The sequence below is a fragment of the Anolis carolinensis genome, chromosome 2 (assembly GCF_035594765.1).
Source record: "Anolis carolinensis isolate JA03-04 chromosome 2, rAnoCar3.1.pri, whole genome shotgun sequence".
In the NCBI taxonomy this organism is placed as follows: Eukaryota; Metazoa; Chordata; class Lepidosauria; order Squamata; family Dactyloidae; genus Anolis; species Anolis carolinensis.
In genome coordinates, this window is record NC_085842.1 from 69,937,745 (window position 1) to 69,961,644 (window position 23,900).

Below are 23,900 nucleotides of genomic sequence, written 5' to 3' on the forward strand. Positions count from 1 at the left end.
ATCTAAGTTTAGAAACATATCCAAATTCTGTGACTTGTCCAGATAACAGAAATATGTCAGGAGACAGAAAAAAGAGAAGGTGGCACTGGAGGAATTTGGCTGGGGTATACTCACATCAGCCTCACTGAGAACGATGTCTACTATGCTGCCAAGAACGACGAGGGAGTCAAACGTGTTCCAGGCATCACTAAAATAACCCTGAACAGAGCAGGCAGGGTGCAAATGTTTGTGATTACAAATGAAATGTCAAAATATTTGCATACTTCTGTTTAATTTCCTTTCATAAACAGAAATTATTTCACACAAAATTCAGTGGTATAATGAAAAAACAACAATATTGTCTACTGAAGGAAAGGCAGAAATGTGACATAATTTGACTATAACATGCCAGGAGGACTCTGACATGAATAAAGACATAAGCCCACTGGTGGTGTGAGAACATACTGGCACTCCTCCAATAGGGACATGCTAGAAATTATTCTATATACTCATGCATAAGTAAGAAATGTTATTCAAAAAATCAACCAGCAAAACCTGGATCAGCTTGACTATGGGTCAATATGAATACTGTACTATAACTTTTTTTTTAAAAAAAGAGGAGCCATCCCCTTCTCTTAGTCAAGTTGATAAAGGTAAAAGCGTAGTCCATCCCAGGAGAACCTAAAAGGAGCACTACTCTCTTCACAGTCGTGGCATCTCTGGCCTTTTTGAGTACTTGGGTTGGGAAATGATAATGGAGATGGCCTGGAGCAACTGGCTCACTGGGGCAGCATTGATATTTTCTCCTCTCCATGGAATGACCCATGACATCCACGGGTCACATTAAAATCCATAATTTGGGACCCAAAATGTGTCATTGGCTTATACATGAGTATATACAATACATTCTAAGCAGATATCTTAATATCCCAATTCAGCACTCTTCATTCGTATGCCCTTCCAATGTGTTCGACCAATAGAAAAAAGCCTTAATCTACTGGAACACAAATTTAAGCTTATGTCCAGGATATACTTCAGCATTGTAGACTGATGCATTCTTTCATTATTATTCACACAAAAATGTTTGTTTACAAGTTTATGGCCTAGAATTAAACTCCATTAATATCTTAATCATTCTAAGAACATAGAGGGATACATATGTTTTTATGAACTGACAAATTGGGAGCGTGTTGAACAACAAAAATGAGTACAACAGTGCAAAGCTTCAAATGCTTAGTTTTGGGGGGCTATAATTCCATGATCTACCATTCAGTACAGTGAAAGTGGCCATGCTGACCAGAGGATTTGGAGAGATGTAGTTCCAAAATGTATTCAGATACAGACATTTTAAATCCTGTATAATTAATATTTATCAAAAATATTGAATATTAAATTAAGTTATACTTTGGATATGAGATATTTCAAATGAAAAAAAAGGCCAGAAGAGAGACACAGCAACATATACAGTGAAAGGGTGGGATAAAGCTAATGGGCATCATCCAGGCCCTATGGGAGTTTTCAGTATGTATTTATTGAGTTCTGTTCCTAAAATAGATTTATACATGCACAAAGAAGGAAAAATTAAAGCACTGCTATTTTCTTTGGGTATGTGTGTGTATTTCAAAAATCTGAATAAACTATCATAAATGGTACTTCTACACAGGTTTTTATGAGTCTTGAAGAACACATGTGCTTAATGTTCTGCCATTTCAAATGGTATGTCTACTACTGTTATTTTGATCACAATGTCCCCATACTTGTTTGTAGATCTTCCAGGACATTTCCTATCCACCTAGACTGTCACTGAAAGAAGAAGGACTTAAAAGGTTGAGTAAAATTCTGATGTCACTGTGTACAATTCAAATCAAAAAGCCGAAGCTAGAGAATGATAGAACATGACATAGCAGCAATTTTGCATTTATTAAGCTGCATTTTTTAAATTCTTGTAATAATGCTGAAGCTTGCTGGGTATTGTTTTCAAGCCTCACACTAGACACTGCTGTATATGTCCATGAGCCATAGCTGAAACGCTAAGTCATACAGCGCACACACAAAAAGAAAATTAGAAAGCAGTCTTTCAAAAACAGTAGTAACTAACCAAAGGACATAGATACATTAAGACATTTCAGAGAAAAGGAACACAAATAGGATCTGAGAACGTGGGTTACAGCCAGACCCCATTAAAAATACTGCAACCATTCTCAACTTCTGTTATTGTGAAAAAGGCTGAAAAACAAGCTTAGCCACTAGCTGTATTAATTTGTTTCCCCATAGACCATCATGTTACTGTTCACCCAATTTTGTAAACAATATAGCTTAATACCAACACCTTTTGTGAGCAGATTATCACTTTAGAAGAGATTCTAATAAATACTGTTTCTTAATTTTCTTTTCTTTTTCTTATACAGTATTCATTTTATGCAAGTAAAAGAATTTTGCAGCAATATATACCATGGTGAATTGTATTTTAATTGGCTATTCAATGCATTTTCTCCCATAGCAAGATGGGTTTCTAAACTGGGTAGAACGATAGGTTGATGTGATGTGACTACCTTGAAAGTGAAGTAAAGAATGTACTTTTATGGGCTATATATATGGGATATCTGGATATTTAAATCATATGTCACATATTCATTTCTTAAGGTGTTCCTTTCCTATCAGCACATACAAATATTGTTTTGAGCAATGTGAAAAGCCAAAGCAAGCAAACATGAAGTAGCAGAAACAAAAGATGATTCTGGAAATGGGAAGATGCAATATATGGACAAGTCACAGCAAGTAAACTTTGTATCACACATCTCACAGTCTTCATCACTGCAATAACTCATGATCAATCTACTTACTAGATATCTTTTCTTTTTTGGCACACAAATCTGATACAGAATAGTAAAGGGAAATAATTCTATATTTAATTATGCAATATTTGGACTTCATAATGTTATATGATTGAACTTCTAACCATTACAATATAGTATGATCCTACATCCATGCACTCTTTATCCACAGTTTCACTTATACACATTCCAAAAATTATTTTCTCAGGTTAGCCCATCTAGAACATGGTATCTGGGACCCATCTAGTAGTATAGACTCACTCCTTTTCAAGCCATGACCACCTTGTGTGTACATTACATGAATAAGGCTTGGTTGTATAATTACGTATGTTTTTTAAAGGTCCCTGGGAGTATCTTACCCAATGTTATTGACCATAAAATCTATCATGCAAAGTATTTATCCTAAAATGTAGTGGCACTGTTTAGAAACTTGAGTTTAATTCATCCTGAAATTTCCCAACACCTATTAATCATGGATTTGACGGTCAAACTACACATAATATGATAACTCTGTGACTAGAATTTCTTATCCAGAGCCAGTTCAAGAAATGATGCATCAGGTAAAATACAAGATGGCATCAGACTGGAAGTTTAAATTTTCCCCACCACTGCAACTAGATAGCTTCCTCTACAACTTGAGGGCAGCAGGTTAGCTTTAAGAGGTATAGGTTAAGCTACTTTCCATACGACTTAGCCCTTAATGTTACCTCTCAGTCCTAGTGAATGCTGCCAAGAAAGATGCTTCATTCTAAATCCTGGTAGGGCAGCCCCCACCCTGACATAATTGTATTTCACAAAAGTCAATCACATGGCCACAGTTTGCATCACAGCTGGCTTCTCTTGGCTGCCAAAGGAGAACCATACAGGTTTAAACCTAAACTCTTCATCAGCTAATAGTAGCCTGACAGGGATTAGTTGGGAAGTAGTCTAGAATTAAGCCTCTTCGGTATTATACCTCATCTCCAAATTGCCCTTCCCTTGTGGCAGTTTTCATAAAAGAAAAAGAAAAAATAACAACATTGGGAGTTTTATTTATGGAACACCATTTCCTATGTAGTTTGATTCTAAATGGACTTTTTATATACAGACAATAGTACAATATAAGACTAAAGCATGTCATCATTTTACATAGAAAAGGTGATTGTTCTCTATAGAAAGTTGCTCTCTACTCTACAAATAACGACCATATTATATGGACATGTGTATAAGACAAAGGTTAAAAGTAGATCATATGGATAAGAAACACATATTAAAACATATTAAAACAGTGGCCAACATACAACTATGCTATATATGCTTCAAAGTTTACAATTCAGTTTTTAAAATATTTTAAAAAAATAATTCTAAAAATATTTTAATTATTTTAAAATGCATATTTATTTACATGAATATTATACAGGAGTGTGTCCAACATGCTTATCCAAAAAAGCATGATATAGCTACCTCAGTGGCCACACACGTTTTTGGATCGGTAGCCTTTATCTGCTAACAGAACTAGTCTTGGGTCTATATATTAAATTTTGACACCAAGCTTAATTTCCAAATATGGAGGAAAAATTATTGCCATACCTTATATAAGAATGATACAAAAGGGAGTAATTTCATGATATTCATATAGTCATGATGTTATCTATTAATGAGCTATAACATTTTTACCAAGAAAACCCTCTACTTCATCTTATTTCCTGAAGTAATATGGGATAGGATCAGATTTAACATTTCTCTAAAGATTTTCTGATATTTTATCATGAAAACCTTGTTGATTCTTGTTGGTTATGCACCTATCTCATCAAAAACACAGAGAACTGTCAAAATAACACACCCAAAGGTAATCTTAACTAAACCATGTATAATCTCTTACCTTCGGCTTAAATGCAATAAGTTTCAAAATCATTTCAACAGTAAACACTGCGGTAAAAACCATATTCAGAATATCCATTGCATCATTAAAAATCTTTGACTGTCCATAGTGCTGTAAGAAAAATATTAGGATTATTTTGAGGGTAAAAACGAATGCAGTGATTTTCCAAATCATGAAATAACAGCATTCTCAAGTCTTGAGTACTTGTTTGTCTGGGGGAATTTTGGAATTGGCAGCCCCTCCAAAAAGAATATGACATTTTACTAAACAATGGCTTGCTAATTGGCTATTCTATACCCCTTTTTGTGTAACTGCAATTGATAGTTAAAGTATCATACTTAATGATTAGCTGAGCTGTCCCTTTATTTACATATTTTATTTTGATAAATGTGAACAATAAAAAACACCTAACAAAATAAATTATTTTGTAGTGTATTAATTAAAAAGCGTTCATTGCTAGTCTTACAACTAATGAAAATATATTGACTGTATACAGAACATCTCATCCTGTGAAAGAGATGAGAGCTTTTGCAAGTAGGCATTAACATATTCAATGAGAGTAAACCACTTTTCAGCAACTGGAACCTTGTTATAACTGACTGGTTTTTTCCCCACATTGCCCACACTTTTTCCCCCTCAAACTAGTATACCACATGCATCTCCACCAAGTGTCCATTAAAAAACCCATTTCCCCATTCTTAGCATTTTCCAATCTCACAATAATGAGAAGGAAAGCTAACTTTTTATTCCCAGACCAAATACAGGAAATAATAGGATAAGAGGGTAGGAAATGATTTTATTTTTCATTTTGTAATTTCATTAATGAGACTAATAATTATAAGCCAAAATTGGGCTTCTATGTGGTGCCCTAACCTACATGTAAATAAGATTTATAGCCACAGCTCCTCCAACAGAAATGTATGTACAGGAGTAATAAATCCTTTATAAATTAGTTTTGACATGCTTTCTTTTAATGTAGCAGATTTTGATTAAATGAGGGCAAGTTCCATATTTTTAGCCAGTTAGAGTCAGAGAGCAAGGATTGAAAGGCCGCCTCTTAGAACATCAGCCTTGAAACATAATCAGGATGTGACATCAATCCCTGGGTCCCAAGCTTCTGACCTACATATTTCTCACATCATGGAAAACAGTTTAAAGGTGACTTCTAAGCACAAAAAAATATGGGGTAACTCCATCACGATGAATTATACAATTTTAGCATCCACTGGGCTACACTTAGCTCATAGAGATCAGGTTCAGGAGTAAATGGGGCAGTGTTCCCATTCTTACCTGCATTGCCAAGCAAAGTGTGTTCAGCATGATGAGGACAAACATGATATATTCAAAGACAGTAGAATTGACCATATACCAGAACTTGTACTGGTAAGGATTTTTTGGAATGTATCTACGCAAAGGCCGTGCTTTCAAAGCATATTCCACACATTGACGCTGTAAAAAGCAGAGACGTCCAATGCATCAGTAAAGTCACAGTTCAGGCTGAAAAATAATGAGTTTACACTATAGAAATAATCTACAAACTGGCAGTTATCTGCATGAAACAAATTCAGGGATAGCCTTGTTGGACATGTAGCAAAATACAACAAAATGCACAGAATAGAGATACCTTTATTGAGCCAACTAAAAAAAAAAAAGACAAAATATATCTTACAAACTTTCAAACCCAAATAGTAAAGTGGCCCCTGTCTGCACGGATATCCCATTTAGATCATTTTAATGGACAACAAAAGTAACATATGAGACAATGTGTAGGCCTAAAAAGCCCCTATATTGGGAGAAAGGTAGGATAAAAATAAATTAAACAAATTGGGAAAGAGAAAGAGAGGGAGAGAAAAAGAAGAATGAGATGCAGATGCCTCCCTTTGATGCTGCAAGAAAGGCAAAGAGAATGTAATGAAAAAGATACATAAAAGTGGATGTTAGCCACAGTTTAATTATCAAGACTACAAATAAATATTCAACCAACTGTTTTTCTTGCTTGTAGTTGATCATAGCAAGAAACAACAAAATGTTTTCAGTATGTAGCCACTATCTCAGACTTTTGGGGATATAAATATTTTTAATCACCTACGAGGTATAAAATCAAAATTCCTTTTTAAAAGTAAGGTAGGCAAAAGTAATCCAGAGAGCAAAAAAATGTAGACATAGTTGTGAAAACGTGACTGTTTTTATTGTATACATTCAACTTCCAACACACCTACAGATAAAAGTCCCAATGAGCCACAGAGATTATAAAACTTTAGAAGAATTGCTTTATTTTGGAATGAAGTATGCTCTCTTATAATCTAGTTACTAATAGTTACGTTTCATTATGACTTTGCAACAAGTGCACTCAAAACTCAACTAAAGAGCGACCTCTTCTGAAACAACTGGTATCAGTTTGGAATAATAATATATTGAAATGCTATTTACGTATTACCTGATTCTTGTCCAGTTCACAGTTCTTGTACTCCTGTTCTCCCTGTTCTTGGAATGTAACAATTACAAAACCAACAAATATGTTCATCATGAAGAAAGCGATAATGATGATGTAAATGATGAAGAAAATAGAAATCTCCACTCGGTAATTGTAGATGGGGCCGATATTCTCTCCATTTGAGTCTATAGCTTTATAGAGAAGCCTACAAAGTTCAAAAAAAGTACACAAAGAAGATGCTTTAAAATTCTAGTTCTTTTTTAAATAGGTTGGTACAAACTATGAAGCAAAACTACTGGATACAGATATTTGCGAAAATATCCACCAATTCAAAGTGAACATGCTCAAGTTAAAAAGTATACTTTATTTACATATGCATTTTTAATTTTGAAAATCATAAATAAAATTATTAATATTTCAGGGCAAAAGTATATGGAATTTAAAAGGACAGCTCTGAGAGTTGAGAAAGACAAGTTTATCATGTTTTCACTTCTTAAAATAAAAGGTAAAGGTTTCCCCTGACGTTAAGCCCAGTCATGTCTGACTCTGGGGGTTGGTGCTCATCTCCATTTCTAAGCCGAAGAGCCAGCGTTGTCCGTAGAAACCTCCAAGGTCATGTGGCCGGCATGACTGTATGGAGTGCCGTTACCTTCCCGCCGGAGCGGTACCTATTGATCTACTCACATTTGCATGTTTTCGAACTGCTAGGTTGGCAAGAGCTGGAGTTAACGGGGCGCTCAAGCCGCTCCCGGGATTTGAACCTGGGACCTTTCGGTCTGCAAGTTCAGCAGCTCAGCGCTTTAACGCACTTCGCCACCGGGGTTCCTCTTAAAATAAAAACAAAAGCTTTATTTCAAAGACTCAGAGGCAAATGGAGTAGGTATGGAATGTTAACATATAAAAAGAAATAATGATACAGTTCAAATTTTCATTCAAGGTTTTCTGCAGAAAAAGACAAGGAAGGAGAATCAAGATCAAAAACTCCTTTCTTGAGCCTATTATTATTATTATTATTATTATTATTATTATTATTATTATTCACTGCTTTTCTCCAAAAGAGATTCCAAGTGGTGAACAGTGTTACAAACAGATGCTGACTACCTTACCCCAGAATGAATGCCAACTTCCCTGTTACCTCCACAGTGAGTAATTCTTGCTGAACGTCACTAAGAAAAACCCATGATCAAAAAATACACATCCTGATTCATTTTACTAATTTGTTAACCAACATTCCGGAGTACTGGAAAAAAGATTCTACAGTACACAACATACATGAGTGAAGTGATTTCCCTAAGGATCTGGAGGATAAGATAAAATGGGAGATGGCCAAAAACGAACAGAGAAAAATCTTTTTTTTCAAGCTTTCACTGAAGAGTGGAATTGTCTTGGCTAGAATAGATATCATAATAAAAGGAGAATGCCTAAGAGTTCAACTATAACAAACATTTAGAAAAGTGGTTCAACCTGGGGTCCCCAGATGTTTTTGGCCTACATCTCACAAAAATCCCAGCCAGTTTACCAGCTGTAAGGATTTCTGGGAGCTGAAGGCCAAAAACATCTGGGGACTCCAGGTTGAAAACCACTGATTTAGAATCTGTCTCTTTGCCATTATAAAATGCAATGGTTTTATACCTTGACAGCATTAGATATATGAAGCACCAGTAAACATTTTAACCATATTTCAAATGACAACAGTAAGAAATATGAAAGATTTCAATGTCTACTTCAATATTAGCAACACTCATACGTTCAAAACATCGTATGTCCTCAGATTCCATCTTCCGGAATCAATAAACAGTTGCTCACCACCCCCAAATGCCCAAAGAATCTTACAAATAATATACTTACGCAGGCCAGCCTTCAAAAGTAGAAACAGTAAAGAGGGCCATCATAGCTGTTAGCACATTATCGAAATTGAAATCACTGTTTTGCCATGATCTCTCTCTCACCATTGGACTCTCCACATCTCCATCTTTATAAACAATAAATATTCCCCTAAAGAAACAAAAGCAAACAGCTACAGTTGTCTAATATGTTAAGAATATTGAGAAAAGCACGCCATTTATTTTTAAATGTACACAGCTATGCAAATAAGAGAAACATACTTACTGGCATTCTATGGGGTTTTGCTTTGCTTCATCTGTACACCGATAAAACTTTCCCTATGTGAAAAATAGAACACAGAGGTGTAAGGTATGAGCTGCAATATTAACCACTGATTTCTCTTCGTTTTTCAACAAACCTTCTTCTTCTTACCTTAAAGAGCTGGACACCAATACACGCAAACATGAACTGGAGCAGAGTTGTAACTATCATGATATTACCAATAGTTCGAATTGCAACAAAGACACACTGAACAACATGCTGCGGTGAAAGAAAAGAAAGAAAAGGGTGAGTATAATTCTAGTTAGATGTCTCACCTTCCTGAGCAATCGTATCATTTGCGATTTATTTTTATTTTTAAAGTGTATGAATCAAAGGTTCTCATTTCCACAGCAAATAATGCAAACTTTCTACGCAAACTTTATAAATGATTGGAAAAACTGATCTCTTACACTGAGCTGGATGATACTTCTAGTTTTTTCCAACTCTATAATTCTATTTCCACAAAGTAACAGTGCAATTGGTAAGGTTATATGACACAATATAAGTTGACAGTGCAATCCTATACATTTCTATTCAAAAGTAAATTCCATTATATGGAATGGTAGTTATCCCCAAGTAGCTAGGGCACTATCTACACTGACCATTTAATGCAGTTACAAGCCAATATTGAAAAAAAAATGTTACTCTGCAGGAGACTCAATGGATGGAGACTACACAAACCATAGCGCACTGAGAGCTTTCTTTTGCTCACTTTTGCAGGAGTTCGTTGTCTCACCAAACTTCAAACAGCATTAAATGGTCAGTGCAGATGGGGCCTAGGTCTAGTACTAGAGCCCCAAAGTTTTGCTGCTACTGCTTGGCAACCGCAAGAACTAGCTAAAATGAAAGGGCCCAAACAGATTTCAAAAATTGATGTGCAAAATAAAAGGCCTGAGGAGGAGACAAGTAAGGCCTATAAAAGGGAAGATGTGATGCACTGGCATCATACTATTTGGATCCAGAATTGATTGGTATCATGAGGAAACCTAGAGAGTAGGGAGATTCCTGACATCCAGCATGAAGTAGGACAACTGAGAAGGGAGCCACATTAAGTTTTATGGCAGTGATTTTCAACCTATGGGTCCCCAGGTGTTTTGGCCTACAACTTCCAGAAATCCCAGCCAGTTTACCAGCTGTTAGGATTTCTGGAAGTTGAAAGCCGAAACATCTGGGGACCCACAGGTTGAGAACCACTGCTTTATGGAACGGATGCACCAAGAATATCTAAGAGGAGAGACTATCGTCAAAATGATGCTGAATAACAGTTTTATTGTAGACAACATAAAATTTATTGTTCAATTCTATCAGGAAAAACACTGAAAGTGGGAATTTAACATTTATAACTATTATTATGGTTTTTTTTTGCAGAGAATGTATACAACTGGCAAAGAAAATTCAGACAGAAACCTTAAGTCCTTTTGCTCTGTTGATTGCCCTTAAAGGCCTTAAGACCCTTAAAACTCTCAGAATCTTCACAACTGAAATAGCACTTGATCTAGACGAAAAATAGAAGAAAAAAACATTAGCTTGTTATGACTCAATTTTACTCATCTACTATGGTGAAAGTAAGTAGTACATACATGCACAACAACCTAAAAAGATTTCATTTACTTTTTGAAGTGAAAGAGCATTAATATATATATATATATATATATATATGTATATATATATATATATATGTATGTATGTATATGGTAGTTTTTTCAAAGAGTGATTTAATTTTTTTTAAACAGGAAATCAAAATAAAATGTAGTGCCTGGTAAGTTGCCTCTTTGTTTTGTTAACAAAAAGTCACATCATGTCACTATGTCACACTGTCTTTAATAAAATTCAAATAAACAGCAATCCCTTCCCCACTTTTAAAATAATAATAATAATTTGAAAATCACATCCACTAATATAGTCATATTTTTTCAGATCTAATTTGTTCTAATTTTGCCTAGCAGAGGAGTTCAAACAAAATAGCTAAAATGCTACAAGTAAAACAGTAAGTAAATAATAAAGTGTTATCCCATAAGATTACATAAACACAGTTAAAATGAGGAGACATATGGCTGGTACCAATCTGTCTATCCCAGATAGGGCTGAGCATTTAAAAAATGGTTTCTGGGTAATCAGTTTTTGTTACATGAAAATTTAGGTTTCACATACCCTGGAGCAGGGGTCCCCAAACTACAGCCCGGGGGCCACATACAGCCCATCAAAGCCATTTATCCAGCCCCCGCAGCGGTCGCTCCCTCCTCCTCTGTCGAGGAAGACACGTGCGGTGAGGAGGAGGAAAAGGTGGGCACCTTTCCCACTGGAGGAAGGTGCGAACGGGGTGAGGGAGGAGGGAAAGGTGCGTGCCTTTCCCACCTCCTCTCTCTCCCAGTGCACGCCTTCCAAAGCTTTGCTTGTTTATAATGGTATTTTAATTATTATTTAATTAATAATTAATTACTAAGGGTGCTTTGCTAGTGCTTTTGGTGGTGCACAAAGGCAGAAGGGGGTTGGACTAAATGGCCCAAGGAGTCTCTTCCAACCCTCTCTATTATTATTATTATTATTATTATTATTATTATTATTATTATTATTATTATTATTATTAACATTGAGGCTGGGTGGCTATCGGTCAGGGGTGCTTTGCTTGTGCTTTTGGTCCAAAAAGGCAGAAGAGGGTTGGACTAAATGGCCCAAGGGGTCTCTTCCAACCCTGTTGATTATTATTATTATTATTATTATTATTATTATTATTATTATTGTTGTTGTTATTATTATTAACAACATTGAAGCTATATTTGTTCCCATTTTGTTTTTTTTATTTCAAAATAAGATATGTGCAGTGTGCATAGGAATTTGTTCATAGTGTTTTTTAAAAACTATAGCCCGGTCGTCCAACAGTTTGAGGGACTATAAACTGGCCCCCTGTTTAAAAAGTTTGGGGGCCCCTGCCCTGGAGGATCACTCTGTAAGGAAGAGAAAGGCCCTGATCTCCCTCCTCTAATGCTGGAACTATAAAAATCATGGGCAGCAATTCATTCATGTCCAATAAGCCTCTAAGTAATTTTCGGTGGAGCAATGGCAACTCATTGGCACCATGTCAGTGAGCCAATGAAGACTGACTTTAAGAGAGTTGTCCATGATACTGAATCCTGTCTTCAAAACAGCATATTGGCTGGTTCTTCAATGCCAACCCAAACCTGACGTAAGATTCACCAGACAAATTGATTTTCAGTAAGATCTTCATACTTTGGCATGGCATTTAATTTTTTAAAAAAGTTTTGATGATTTAAAAGATTTCCTGTGAAACCCCTGCAATGCTTTTGGGAACTGCTTTTTTAGATGAATGAAAGTTGTAGGACACATTATACAATCACTTAACAACATCTGAGTGTCTCTGGGAATCTTTCCTTAATATTGTATCTAAAAGATAATACAGGTAAGCCCAAAGCTGAGGCTCATTTCATCCCATCTCAAAAGTGGACTGCCACTCTGGGGAAGGAGCTATAACTTTATTGCCAGACTGGAAGGTAGTAAGACTGGTGGCAGGTCATGATTCATACCATGCTGAATCCAGGTGTCAAATATTGAGAATTGTGAGTAGAGCCATTTATAATAATACACCCTCAATAGGTGCAATCCTGTTCTGAATAAAAATCCAACAGAACTCAGGATGGAGCTAGAGAAATACATCATGAGGTCTCAAGTAAATAAGAACAGACTTAATTCTTGGAGGACAGGGAAAGGATAACATTTAACCTTCATGTCCTTTGGTACCTGATTTTACTTACTCTTGCATAAGTGCTTGCTTGCTATGTATAACCATAGGGAAAAATAAATCACTACATTTAAAGACACGGAAGAAGCAAAAATCTGTCCTGAACCTATAATACTTAGTGGTTCATTGTTTTGTGATTGTACCAGGGGTATTGGATGATACAGGACCTTTCATAGTATTGTTTTTAGTTACTGAAAAGCTAACATTGAACAAAACGTATATTTTCTTTTTTCCATTCCTTAGGTGTAGAAGAAGAGAAAACAATTTGTCTATTATCATTTGTTAAATGTGTTACGGCCACTTTCTGTCTGATATTTGTGGCATAGAGAGATATGTACTGCTTGTGTGCACAACTCAGATGAATGCGGTACAACCAATCAGGAGAGAAGGAGGGAGGGAGGAGAGACAGGGAGGGAGAACAAAATATGCAGTACTTACTGAATGCCAAATGACACAAGAGAAACACCCACTACCAACAAGTCCAGCAAGTTAAAATAATTCCGGCAGAAAGATCCTTTATGAAGAAATGCTCCAAAAACGGTCAGCTAAAAAACAGAGTGGTCACGGTTTATTTGTTGTTTCTCTTCTGTTTCACTCATCTATAGGCTGTTTACAAGATGTTTACAATCAACAAATCTTGCTTGTGCAAGCAATCAGGATACAAATAAAAATAATACTATTAAAATAAAAATAATTTAACTGTGCATCTCTAATTGAAATGAGTACCTTCAGGTATTCAATAAATAAAATACAGAAAGGCAGTTAAATTCTCAAAAGCCACTATCATTCAACACAATTATGGTTCAAAATCAGATGTTTCTTCACATGCACAATGCCAAAAGGCTAGATCTGGCTTTTACCATGTATTCTAGATTAGGGCACATCCATTTGAAATGGCTGTTGCTTAATATAGCACTTACTAAAAAAAATTGGTATTATAGTGCTTTTTTTTTTTTTTGCACTCTATCATCCATTATTTCAAAACTCCTAACAGCACTTTAAATATTCTCATTAACAGCAGAAGAGAGATCAAGAAAAGAAACATTAAAATGTTTTGGAGAAGCAGATTAATTTTTCGTTTCATTTCAATTGAACCCATTATCTTTCTTCATTTACACCTTTACATTTTTAGAAGATGACTACTAAAATCTGCCTAAAAGTAACAGCTGGCAAAACTAAAAAAACCCCGACCTGTATTAAACTGAGCATATCTTGTAAACAGCCCAAATCAGTGATTTTATGTAGTATTAATCAAAATGCATTTTAAAAAGAACACACAATCAAGTAGGAAATAGATTTTTGTTATGTCTTATCCTCAGTTGGAAATGTAAAGTTTATGTACTGATTTGTATAATACCAGAAGCTTGAACATCATATGGCAAAGCTAGCACAATAAGTGATTCAACACTGATGGGGTTGCATGAAATGTATGTGCCCATGTTTCACCTTCCAAAGGTTCATTGGTGTCACTTCAGCATAAATTGTATCTCAGGAGTATTTATGTGACTGGTATGCCAGGCTCAACTATATTTCAGAATTCGGAGTACCCCTGATGGTTATCTTTTTAAATCAGTACACAGACTATACATTAGAATCCTAGTTCTGAACTCATGCATGGGCAATACATTTAAGCAGGCATGTGTATGCCTCTTTATGTATTTGAATGTATACCCTAGATAAAGTTATCTGAGTATGTCTTTAAAAGGGCATAGTGTCTTGCAAGTTCTTTTGCAAGAAAATAGTGATCTACTATTTTGGTGCTGTGAAGATATAGTTCAGAAAGAGAAATGAGAAATCACATGCTCCTCCTTTAAAAGATTTAAGATCTTTCTTTTTGAAATGCCAGAAAAGGGAGGAGGAAAGCTCATGCTAGTGAAATATTTTTCCTTCTTCTGACAAACCGGAAGTAGAAAAAAAGGATAGTGTGAATTGTTTGACTAATGCGATGATAAAAAGTAGCTTCTACATGCATCCAAAGGTCAAAAAATAAGGAATAAAATCCATTTTTAAAATAGTATCCTTTGGTTTTGTTAAAAAAAGTTAAGCTCTGATTGCTGAGTGAAAAGGCGAAAACACTTCAAGTGCCTTTTCTTGGCAGGTGACAGACAGGAAAAAGTCCTTTTAAGCAAACCTCTTTTATAAACCTGTTACCTTCAACATGATCTCAAATGTAAACATACTAGTGAAGACATAATCTGCATACCCTAGGATCTGGAAGGTAAACAAAAAGTTACAAACATTATTGCTAAAGCTGTCTTTGAGTTAACAAGGATCAATTAACAGTTAATTACCTTTAACAGGATTTCAACAGTAAAGATGGCTGTGAAAGCATAGTCAAAGTAACCAAGTATCTGCAAGGCATAATATGTGCCACAGTAAGAAAGTCATCTACATCCGAAACATCAGAAATTATAACTTTGTTCATATATACATCTATAGGAACAAAAGTGGGAACTTGTGGAATACAAGTTATATGAAGAATAAAAATGTCACTGAAAATTCCTTTACAGCTATGCTAGCTCTCAAATTTGCACTATTTGCTCCTTAATTCAGGGATGGAAATCATGTGACTCTGTAACTGTGGCCGGACTACAACTCCCAGCATTCCATTCCATGGGCTATGCTGGCCAAAGCTTTATGGAACAACCTACAGAAGACTGCATGATTTCCTTCCCTCATTTAAATCTATCATTTTGTTCTTCATTCCATCCCTCCCAAGTATAGATGGCATGTAATCATTTAAAACAGTTGTATCCCCACAACAGTGATCAGAATTTGTTTTAGTATAATATCCCTATGAAAATGGTAAACACTGTGGACAGTTAAGGAACAGGTGCAAGTAGCACTCAGAATTGCATTATTAAAAGAATTTAATTAACAAAAATGCATTATTTAGTCTTGTTCATCTTTTAAATCAGAAGTTCTCAAAATGTGCTCCGCAGAGCCCTAAGGGCTCCACGAAGCAGAGACAGGGGCTCTGTGCTTCTCTCCTCCTCCTCCAAGCATGTGACAGCAGGGAAGGAGGTACTAGTCAGCTGGTTCATTTATTTATTTAAAACATTTATATTTCGCCCTTCTCTCCCAAAGGGGACTCAGGGCAGAGCACAACATATATACGGCAAGCATTCCATGCCGGGACATAAAATAATTATAACTATACACAAACATTATAGTGGGAGCCTAATTGGCAATGGCAGCAGAAGGGGTGTGTGGAGTGGGCCCAGAAGGGCGGGGGTAATGGCATTGGTGGAGTTCTCCACAAAGAGCAGCTTGATGAGGGCAGCAGCGGGATCCCGTAAAGTATGAGCCAGAGCGCCAGGGGCATGGAGGCAGCTCCTGTAGGGAAGGTAGCCTCTAGGCCCTGAGAGAGGTAGCTCAGGGCCAGCTGCAGGGCCCTTCCTGGTGGAAGTAGGTCCTTGCCCACCAAGAACTCGATGGAGAAGCAGTGCTTGGACCCTGCCACTGCCGTCACCATCGTAGGCTGGAACATGCTGAGGCTGGTGACCCCAGGAAGGAAAGAATAGAGGAAGGAACTGGCAAGACCACCTCTGAGTATACTTTCCCTAAGAAAATCCTATAAAATTCATGGAGATGCTATATACTGATAGGTAACGGTAGGCACATACAGACAAATAGAAATAAATGCATGACCCCTGTTTGTTTTTCAGTTTACAGCAGGGGTCCTCAAACGAAGGTCCATGGGCCGAATGTGGCCCTCCTGACCCCTGCCCTAAACTTTAGACTTAGGGTCACCTTAAGTCTGAAAAAACTTGACAATAACAATAACTAATTAACTTGACTATCTCATTAGCCAAAAGCAGGCCTACACTTCCCATTGAAATACTGGTAAGCTTATATTGGTTAAAATTGTTAGTCATTTTAAATATTGTATTGTTATTCCATGACATGTTTGCACTACAAATAAGATATATGCAGTGCCCTCTAGCAGGGAGACACAGTCAGTTCCCAGTGTTCTTTCAGTGCTCATCATTGCATTGCTATGTTTTTAAATAGACTAAGTAATGAGTTTATGCTTTTTTCAAACTACATTCCACCCCCCACCCCCCGCAACAGTCTGAGGCAGCACTCTGCTTAAAATGTTTGAGAACCCCTGATTTATAGTGAAGAAACTGCAAATGTAAAATGCAGATGAATTCCTTAAAAACAAAATTACAGTAGTGGGGAAAACATCTTTCTTAAACACATACTTGTATCACAAATAGAAAAAGTAAAAACTGCTTTCCCACATATATCAACAGGATGACACTTTAAAATGTATTCACTTAAGTGAAACATGTACTGGCATGAATAGTTCCAGGATACAAGTAGTGGGTCAGAAACTACCCTTTTGTAGAATTCAGATATAATAATCACAGCAGAAAATTTCTAATTGTGTCCAGCAGAAACACAAAAGAAAATACAGACTTTTGAAATTATACGTATAGTTGAGTTTTCTCATGACTGAAAAGTTTTATATGTCCAATTGAAATGGAAGAAAACTTTGCGACCTCTTTTGTATTGAGGCACTAATTAATGACTGATATGCCACTGCAAACTACTTCCTTTGTTTGCATTTTCCACCCCAATTTCTTATGTTCTCATTGCCTCCCTGAGACCAACTTAAAATATGTGTCTGTACACATACTGTGATCCAGGTCTTGTTTATTTAAATTAAATAAATCATATGCAGTGTTTTTCACTCAAAACTTTATATAAACCTCTGGATGTTAGTGGCTTCTGTGGCAGTAAAATAGAGAATCGTTCTGTATTTTTGTCTGAACTTTACATGACTTGTCCAACCCCATCTCCAAAATATGTTGAAAACTTTGGATCATGCCTTAAAGTCTGCAATAAATCATCTCAGCTGCTACAAGGCAACTTCAGAGTGGATTCACTATCCCAATGACATGGAAGCCATTAGTCTCCACTGACATAACATGATTTCATACTCATACACTGAGGATGCACAATTCCCTAAGGCTATAATAACTCTTTACTCTGGTAGAAATGTTTCCATATCTGTCTGGCCAGAGAGAAATGCTTTTGCTCTCCCCATAAAGTCCCCTTGCAAGAAGCTGTGAGGAACCATTTCCCTGATGCAGTAAACCAACCAGAAGCCATAGCTTTGCTTAAAGCAAAGATTCTCAGCCAGAAGAGATGGGAAAGACCCCAGGCAAATAGATTGTTTACACATAATGTATGAGAGGAATGCAGGATATTGCCATACAGCAGCTTAGACAATTTGTTCATCTAATCTGCAATTGTCTACTCTGACATGCAATGGCTCTCCAGAAACTGAGACAAAGGTATTTCATGTTATCTGAGCCTTTTAAACTGGAGATGATAGAGGGCATCACAGTTTCAATATCTAACAGGGAGACACAGTCACTTCCCAGTGTTCTTTCAGTGGTCATCATTGCATTCATATGTTTTTAAATGGATTAAGTAATTCTAGTTTATTAGTGCTGATTTATCATTTGGTAATTTACTAGGTTTACTTTTTTGGGAACATCAACCAGATTTTGGCCATAGTATTTTATAGAGGAAGAATTTGCTAAACTTATCTCCTTCCTCCTAAATTACTGGACTTTAATCTCCTCTGATATAGTATATCAATTTCACCCATTTCAAGGTTCCCTGGATTTTAACCAATCAAGCATGAATGGATGGAACCAGATTAGTTTTCTAATCTTGAGCTGCCAGAGTTCTTGCTGCTATCTATAAATGGAAAATTAATTCATTCTTGGATTTAGCACCCACCTCTTTCAAGATAACCTAAAAGACTAAAATTAGAGTCACCAAGTGCCTCTATTTTGGGGATAGTGGCTGGTGTGTCAGGGTCAAAACTCATTTCCTACTGGATCATCTATGTTGCTCCTTGCCTTCTAGGCTGATTAATAGGAGACAAATATGGGATAAAATGGCAAGGCACATAGGTGGAATAAAGCAGCGGGAATCATGCATCCCTACAGATGCTGCTTAACTTCAGCTGTGTTGGTCCTCCCAGAGACTAGATTGGCATCCTCCTTACTATCTTTCAGCAAGCAGATTTTTTAAAAATACTTTTTACATGACTGAAATAGGATGCCAAACTCTGTGTCATCCCCATCTCTAGGAAACAGGACAGTTTCCTAGGAAATCTGCATCTGCCCCTCCTGTAGCTCTAAAAGGTACAGAAGCACTCTAAGCAACAAAAACAGTAAGATAAGGAATAGCAATACATGTGGACTACAACATTACATGGAAAGGAAACACAAACTTTCATCTGAATATTTTTCTGAAAAGAAATTTAGACAGGCAAGGATGTGCTGGTCAAACCTTTAATAACTCTTCACATGGTTTGCATTATAGCAAATAATTGGCAACCTCAATAGTCTTTCTGAAAAAGAAATATTCCTGGTACTTGAAAAGGATAGAGAGGAGAGTTAAGAGAAGGCAAGGCTCAAGAATAATGAGAGGATGGACTAAATATCCTAAAGGCACCAGATCCTACCTGAACTTGGAAGCAGGGTCAGTCCTGTTTATTACCTGGATATGAGACTAGCAATGAATGCCAGGTACTGTAGGCTATACTTCAGAGGAAAGATCTGGAAAAACCACCTCTGAGTATTCCTAACCTGAGAAAATTCTAAAAAATTGTGGGATTATCATTAGTGGACAGGGGACTTAAATGCACATACAAACAGGGAGAGAGAACAAGGAAAATAAGAATTTAGCTGTAAAGAAGGATAGGCAGAGGGAAGGAGGGATTCCAGGGATTGAGCTTAAGAAACTGAAACCAACAGAATAAATTCAGGGGTGAAAAAAAGTGCTTGGTTGAATAGTGGGCTTGAGCCCAGGCACAGCTGTGCCCTTTCCCTAGTCAAAGCATAAAAATAATTTTACAGGACCAGACAGAGGACACCTTTAACCCAGGGGACCTTTCACACTATACAACTATAGCATGATTCCACTCAAATGGCTAAATTCTGCAGCATCCTGGGATCTGTAGACTAAAGCCCCCAGCCAGGCATGTAACTGGGGGGGTGGGGGGGGGCTTGAGGGGCTTCAGCCCCCCCGGAAATTCTCAGGGTGGTCCGTGAGAAGGCCTTACTGGTATTATTTAAATTGTTATGTTTATTCATATCATGATCTGATCACCATGCTCAATATATCCCATATTCATGGGGGTATTGGGATAACGATACAAAAGGTTTGCTAAGGTAGATTCTCTCTCACTCAGACTCAGCCCCCCCCCCACCCCGGAATCAAAATCCTGGCTATGGGCTCGCCCCCAGCTGAAAATTCTAAATACCGCCCCCCCCCCCCAAACTCTAAATCCCAGGATCCCATAACAGTTAAAGCAGAATCATAGTTCTCTAACTATATAGTTCAATCTGTTCCCACAATAGGCCAGAGGCCTATGGGAGCCCCACAAGCAATAAACAAGTGCACTAACACCTTCTCACATACGTGTTTATTTTTAAGCAAACTATTTCTGTACTGGTAGTGCAGAGGAAGACTCTGGGATTCATAAAGGAAAATAACTTTGAATCATAAAATACTTTTGAATTGTCTTTATAACTGAATAAACTTTCCTAGTTTGTTTATACAGTTTAACTTAAATATCTTCATGTATCCTTTGCCAACATTAGCTACTTCCCATTTTGATGGCCACATTTAAAAACAATCCAGCATGCAGATCCTTTTGTGGAGTCTATTTTTCTTACGTTGTTTCGAAAAGAATGACTGCGAATGGGGTCCTCAGCTGCAAGGGAAGCACTGCTAAGCATGATGAAGACAAGAATGAGGTTGGTAAAAATGTGATGGTTGATGAGCCTGTGACATCCCACACGGATCCTGGAGCAACAGAATGAAAAAAGAGAACACCGGCGTTACAATTGACAAGTTAATTGCTTATGACGTATATAAACCTGGCAGCCTAATTTGGAATGTCTTCTTTTTAAAGGACCTATCTGAAAAGCGTACTTATCAAGAAATCAATGCTACTATCTCAGGAAAGTATGCCCACATATATCATACAGTAGGTGGAATGTGTAATATCTTATGGAAAGTGGCCATTGAAAATATTACAGATAATTGCATAGAGCCTTTACTGAAGTCATGCTAATACTTTACTATTTGGGAGACCTACAACCTAAGTATTTCATCACCCTTCTAGGAGTCTGATTAGCAAATAAACAATATATTATCAACAGAAACAACATGTGGTTATCAATTCAGTTTTGTTCTAGCAGAAATCAGCATAAGCTGTGTTACTCTTAAGAAAGCCTCAACATGATATCCTTATTTAATGCAATACTGCTCAAAAGCTGTGAATAAAAGATGTATTTACGGATTTGTGGTGCTGAAAATAAAGAAGGAGCTTCCTTCAGGGATTGGTGTCATTTTCTCTTTCATATTAAGCTCAGATATTCTTCGGGGCCGAGGGCCAGCTGGAACTTCAGGCTCTTCTTCCTCTTCCTCTTCCTCTTCCCCTACTTTAAATCAAACCTTTTATTTATTATTAAATGAAAATAAATAATGAAATTTAATTAAGTAGTATATTTTCACTTCAATCTGCATAAATGAATTATTACCTGGAACATCACATGGTGGATAAGGATCTTTGTCTTCATCTTCTCCTTCTCCATATTCATTAATTGTAACCTATTATAATAACATTGGAAAAACTTCTGAAGTAAAGAAAACTTAATGGAAAATATATCCCACAAACTAAACCAAGTAATTTATTTATTTATTTTTGTTTACAGTATTTCTACCATTCTCTATCCCACCGCAAAGGGACTCAGAGTGGCTTCCAGTTTTGGCAAATATGGATCTTCCTCCCCTACTGTTGAAAATGTTCAGCCATAAATTTTGGTTGAATCAATATATCTAAGGCCTATGCAGCTTGGGTTAGGTCAGGTTGGGATATGAGCATTATTCTGATGTCTTAACATTTATAAACATTGAAATGTGTATCTTAATCTATACTTGTTTGACTATTTTACAAGCTGCCTTGAGCCTCAGTATTGGGTGCTGGTGGGAAAGCAGAATATAAATGCATTCGTCAGTAGCATCACTGTCATAATAATCATAATTGTCATTTCATGAACAATGATGACAATGAACTTTTTTATCATGTCAGGAATGACTTGAGAACATATTGCAAGTTGCCTCTGGTGTGAGAGAATTGGCCATCTACAGAAATGTTGCCCAGGGAACACCCGGATGTGTTACTGGGAGGCTTCTCTCAAGTCTCCACAAGCTCACCCCATCTCACAGATTTGAACTGGCAACCTTCAGGTCAGCAGCCCAACCTTCAGGTCAGCAGTTCACAAGGGTTTAACCCATTGTGCCACTGCGGCTCCCACAATGAACTATGAACTATGAGGATCTCCAATTAAAGTCTAGCACTCAAATATCCAATTAAGATGCAAAAGTGAATTAACTCAGCAGCTAAACATGAAGAGCATGGAGGGAAAGAAGGGACATTGAACACAAAAATTCAAGGAGCTCCCTAATTTGGAAGGGGTTTGATTTTTGAGGGATGACACAAAGAGGCTACAATGATCCCACATATAGGAAGACTTCAGGATAGAAAACACAGTCACAGATGGAGACTAGTGAATCATGAATAGTAGAGGGCAGTAAGCATGTGTTTTCTGTATCCATGATCTGCAGAAATATGAACAGAAGATACCTTAGAATCCTTGGCCTTCTTTAGATCACCATCTGCTTTGTCCCCCTTTTTAATATCCAAGCTTTCTTTTCTACAAAGAAGAGCAAGACAAGAAATGGAGAAAGATGTAAAATATAACAGCTCAGGTGGAACACTGGTTCTATTAAAAGGAAAAACAAAAATCCACGGCAACATAGACTACTAACAGGTGAATGAAATGTCAACATGTCAGACTTTTTTAACCATACATTATTCTAGGTGACCTTGAAGAATGATGGCAGGACGCACATGATCATGAGACAGAGGCAACCACTTCAGATGGCAGACAGTTAGGAGGAAGCAGCCCAAAAGTTGTTCCTTCTAAAACAGGCATGGGCAAACATCGGCCCTCCAGGTGTTTTGGACTTCGACTCCCACAATTTCTAATAGCCTACCAGCTGGAAGGCCGAAGTTTACCCATGTCTGTTCTAAAACCTCTAGGCTTCCTCTTCTCTGAGGATTGTGCCATGTGTGCCTGCCTCTCATTTCCTAAACTGGTCTAATCCCCAACTATGATGGGGATTGTTTCAACTATGAGTTCAACCAGTTTCTATAAGAAACAGATAATATATGGAGCAACAGGGGTATCACTTCATCCTTTGCCTCTCTGCAGGTGTCAGAAGGCAATTTATTCTTTTGAAAAGTATGGATTGTCTAAACTGAAAGCAAAACCAATGTAAAAACCACCAAGTATGAAGGTATATGCCTATTGCTGTGTGGTCTCTGGATGCCAAATGTCCTGCCAGTTTGTTTACAAAGCACATGATTGCAAAATAAATGTGTACACCGTTTTTCACACAGGATGTACATTTTCTCCACTAAATGCCATGCAGGGAAAATATGATGAACAGAACTCTCCTAAAAGCTTTGCCTCTCTTCAGCTGTCACTTATGCCTGAGTTTTCTTCCTTTCTTTTTCCTGTTCCCTTTTCCTTTTAAGCGGTGCCTCGTCAGACTGGAAAGCCTGAGGGCAGTAACTGTCTTATCTTTCGGAAGAGATGTGGAAAGTTATTTGGAAAGTCTTTCCAGTAGGATAGAAATATACATCCATAAATACAGACAGATAAGAAATTGGATAGTAACTGTAACCTACCCCAAAATGGATTTAGATTTGACCAATTTCAAGAACAGAACTGGTGTTTGGATATAAGAATCTGATAAACCTTTCCTGCATCACACATGTACTGT

The 23,900-nt window shown here is 37.0% G+C and overlaps 1 protein-coding gene and 1 long non-coding RNA gene across 23 annotated transcripts in view; one reads left to right on the forward strand and one right to left on the reverse strand.

Annotated features, from left to right (window-relative positions):
• The window catches only part of cacna1d (calcium voltage-gated channel subunit alpha1 D), a 300,008-nt gene that overhangs the window by 100,181 nt on the left and 175,927 nt on the right, over positions 1-23,900 (reverse strand). For 6 of the 22 annotated variants that reach the window (XM_062969923.1, XM_062969921.1, XM_062969917.1 and 3 more), the window contains exons 17-30: positions 22,696-22,765; positions 21,590-21,659; positions 21,346-21,490; positions 20,720-20,849; positions 15,302-15,361; positions 13,449-13,555; positions 10,661-10,748; positions 9,365-9,472; positions 9,218-9,270; positions 8,957-9,103; positions 7,112-7,313; positions 5,965-6,123; positions 4,675-4,785; positions 115-198 (exon numbers count right to left, since the gene is read on the reverse strand). In XM_062969923.1, the coding sequence (XP_062825993.1) occupies positions 115-198; positions 4,675-4,785; positions 5,965-6,123; positions 7,112-7,313; positions 8,957-9,103; positions 9,218-9,270; positions 9,365-9,472; positions 10,661-10,748; positions 13,449-13,555; positions 15,302-15,361; positions 20,720-20,849; positions 21,346-21,490; positions 21,590-21,659; positions 22,696-22,765 (1,534 nt within the window). Of the gene's footprint in view, positions 1-114; positions 199-2,822; positions 2,853-4,674; positions 4,786-5,964; positions 6,124-7,111; positions 7,314-8,956; positions 9,104-9,217; positions 9,271-9,364; positions 9,473-10,660; positions 10,749-13,448; positions 13,556-15,161; positions 15,222-15,301; positions 15,362-20,719; positions 20,850-21,345; positions 21,491-21,589; positions 21,660-22,695; positions 22,766-23,900 lie in introns of all 22 variants that reach the window. The other 16 variants (XM_062969930.1, XM_062969929.1, XM_062969928.1 and 13 more) reach the window with 4 other exon arrangements.
• LOC134296053 (uncharacterized) lies at positions 194-20,779 on the forward strand. Its single transcript, XR_010002622.1, has 4 exons — positions 194-1,805; positions 9,372-9,499; positions 10,622-10,818; positions 20,645-20,779. It is a non-coding gene; the product is annotated as an uncharacterized LOC134296053 (long non-coding RNA).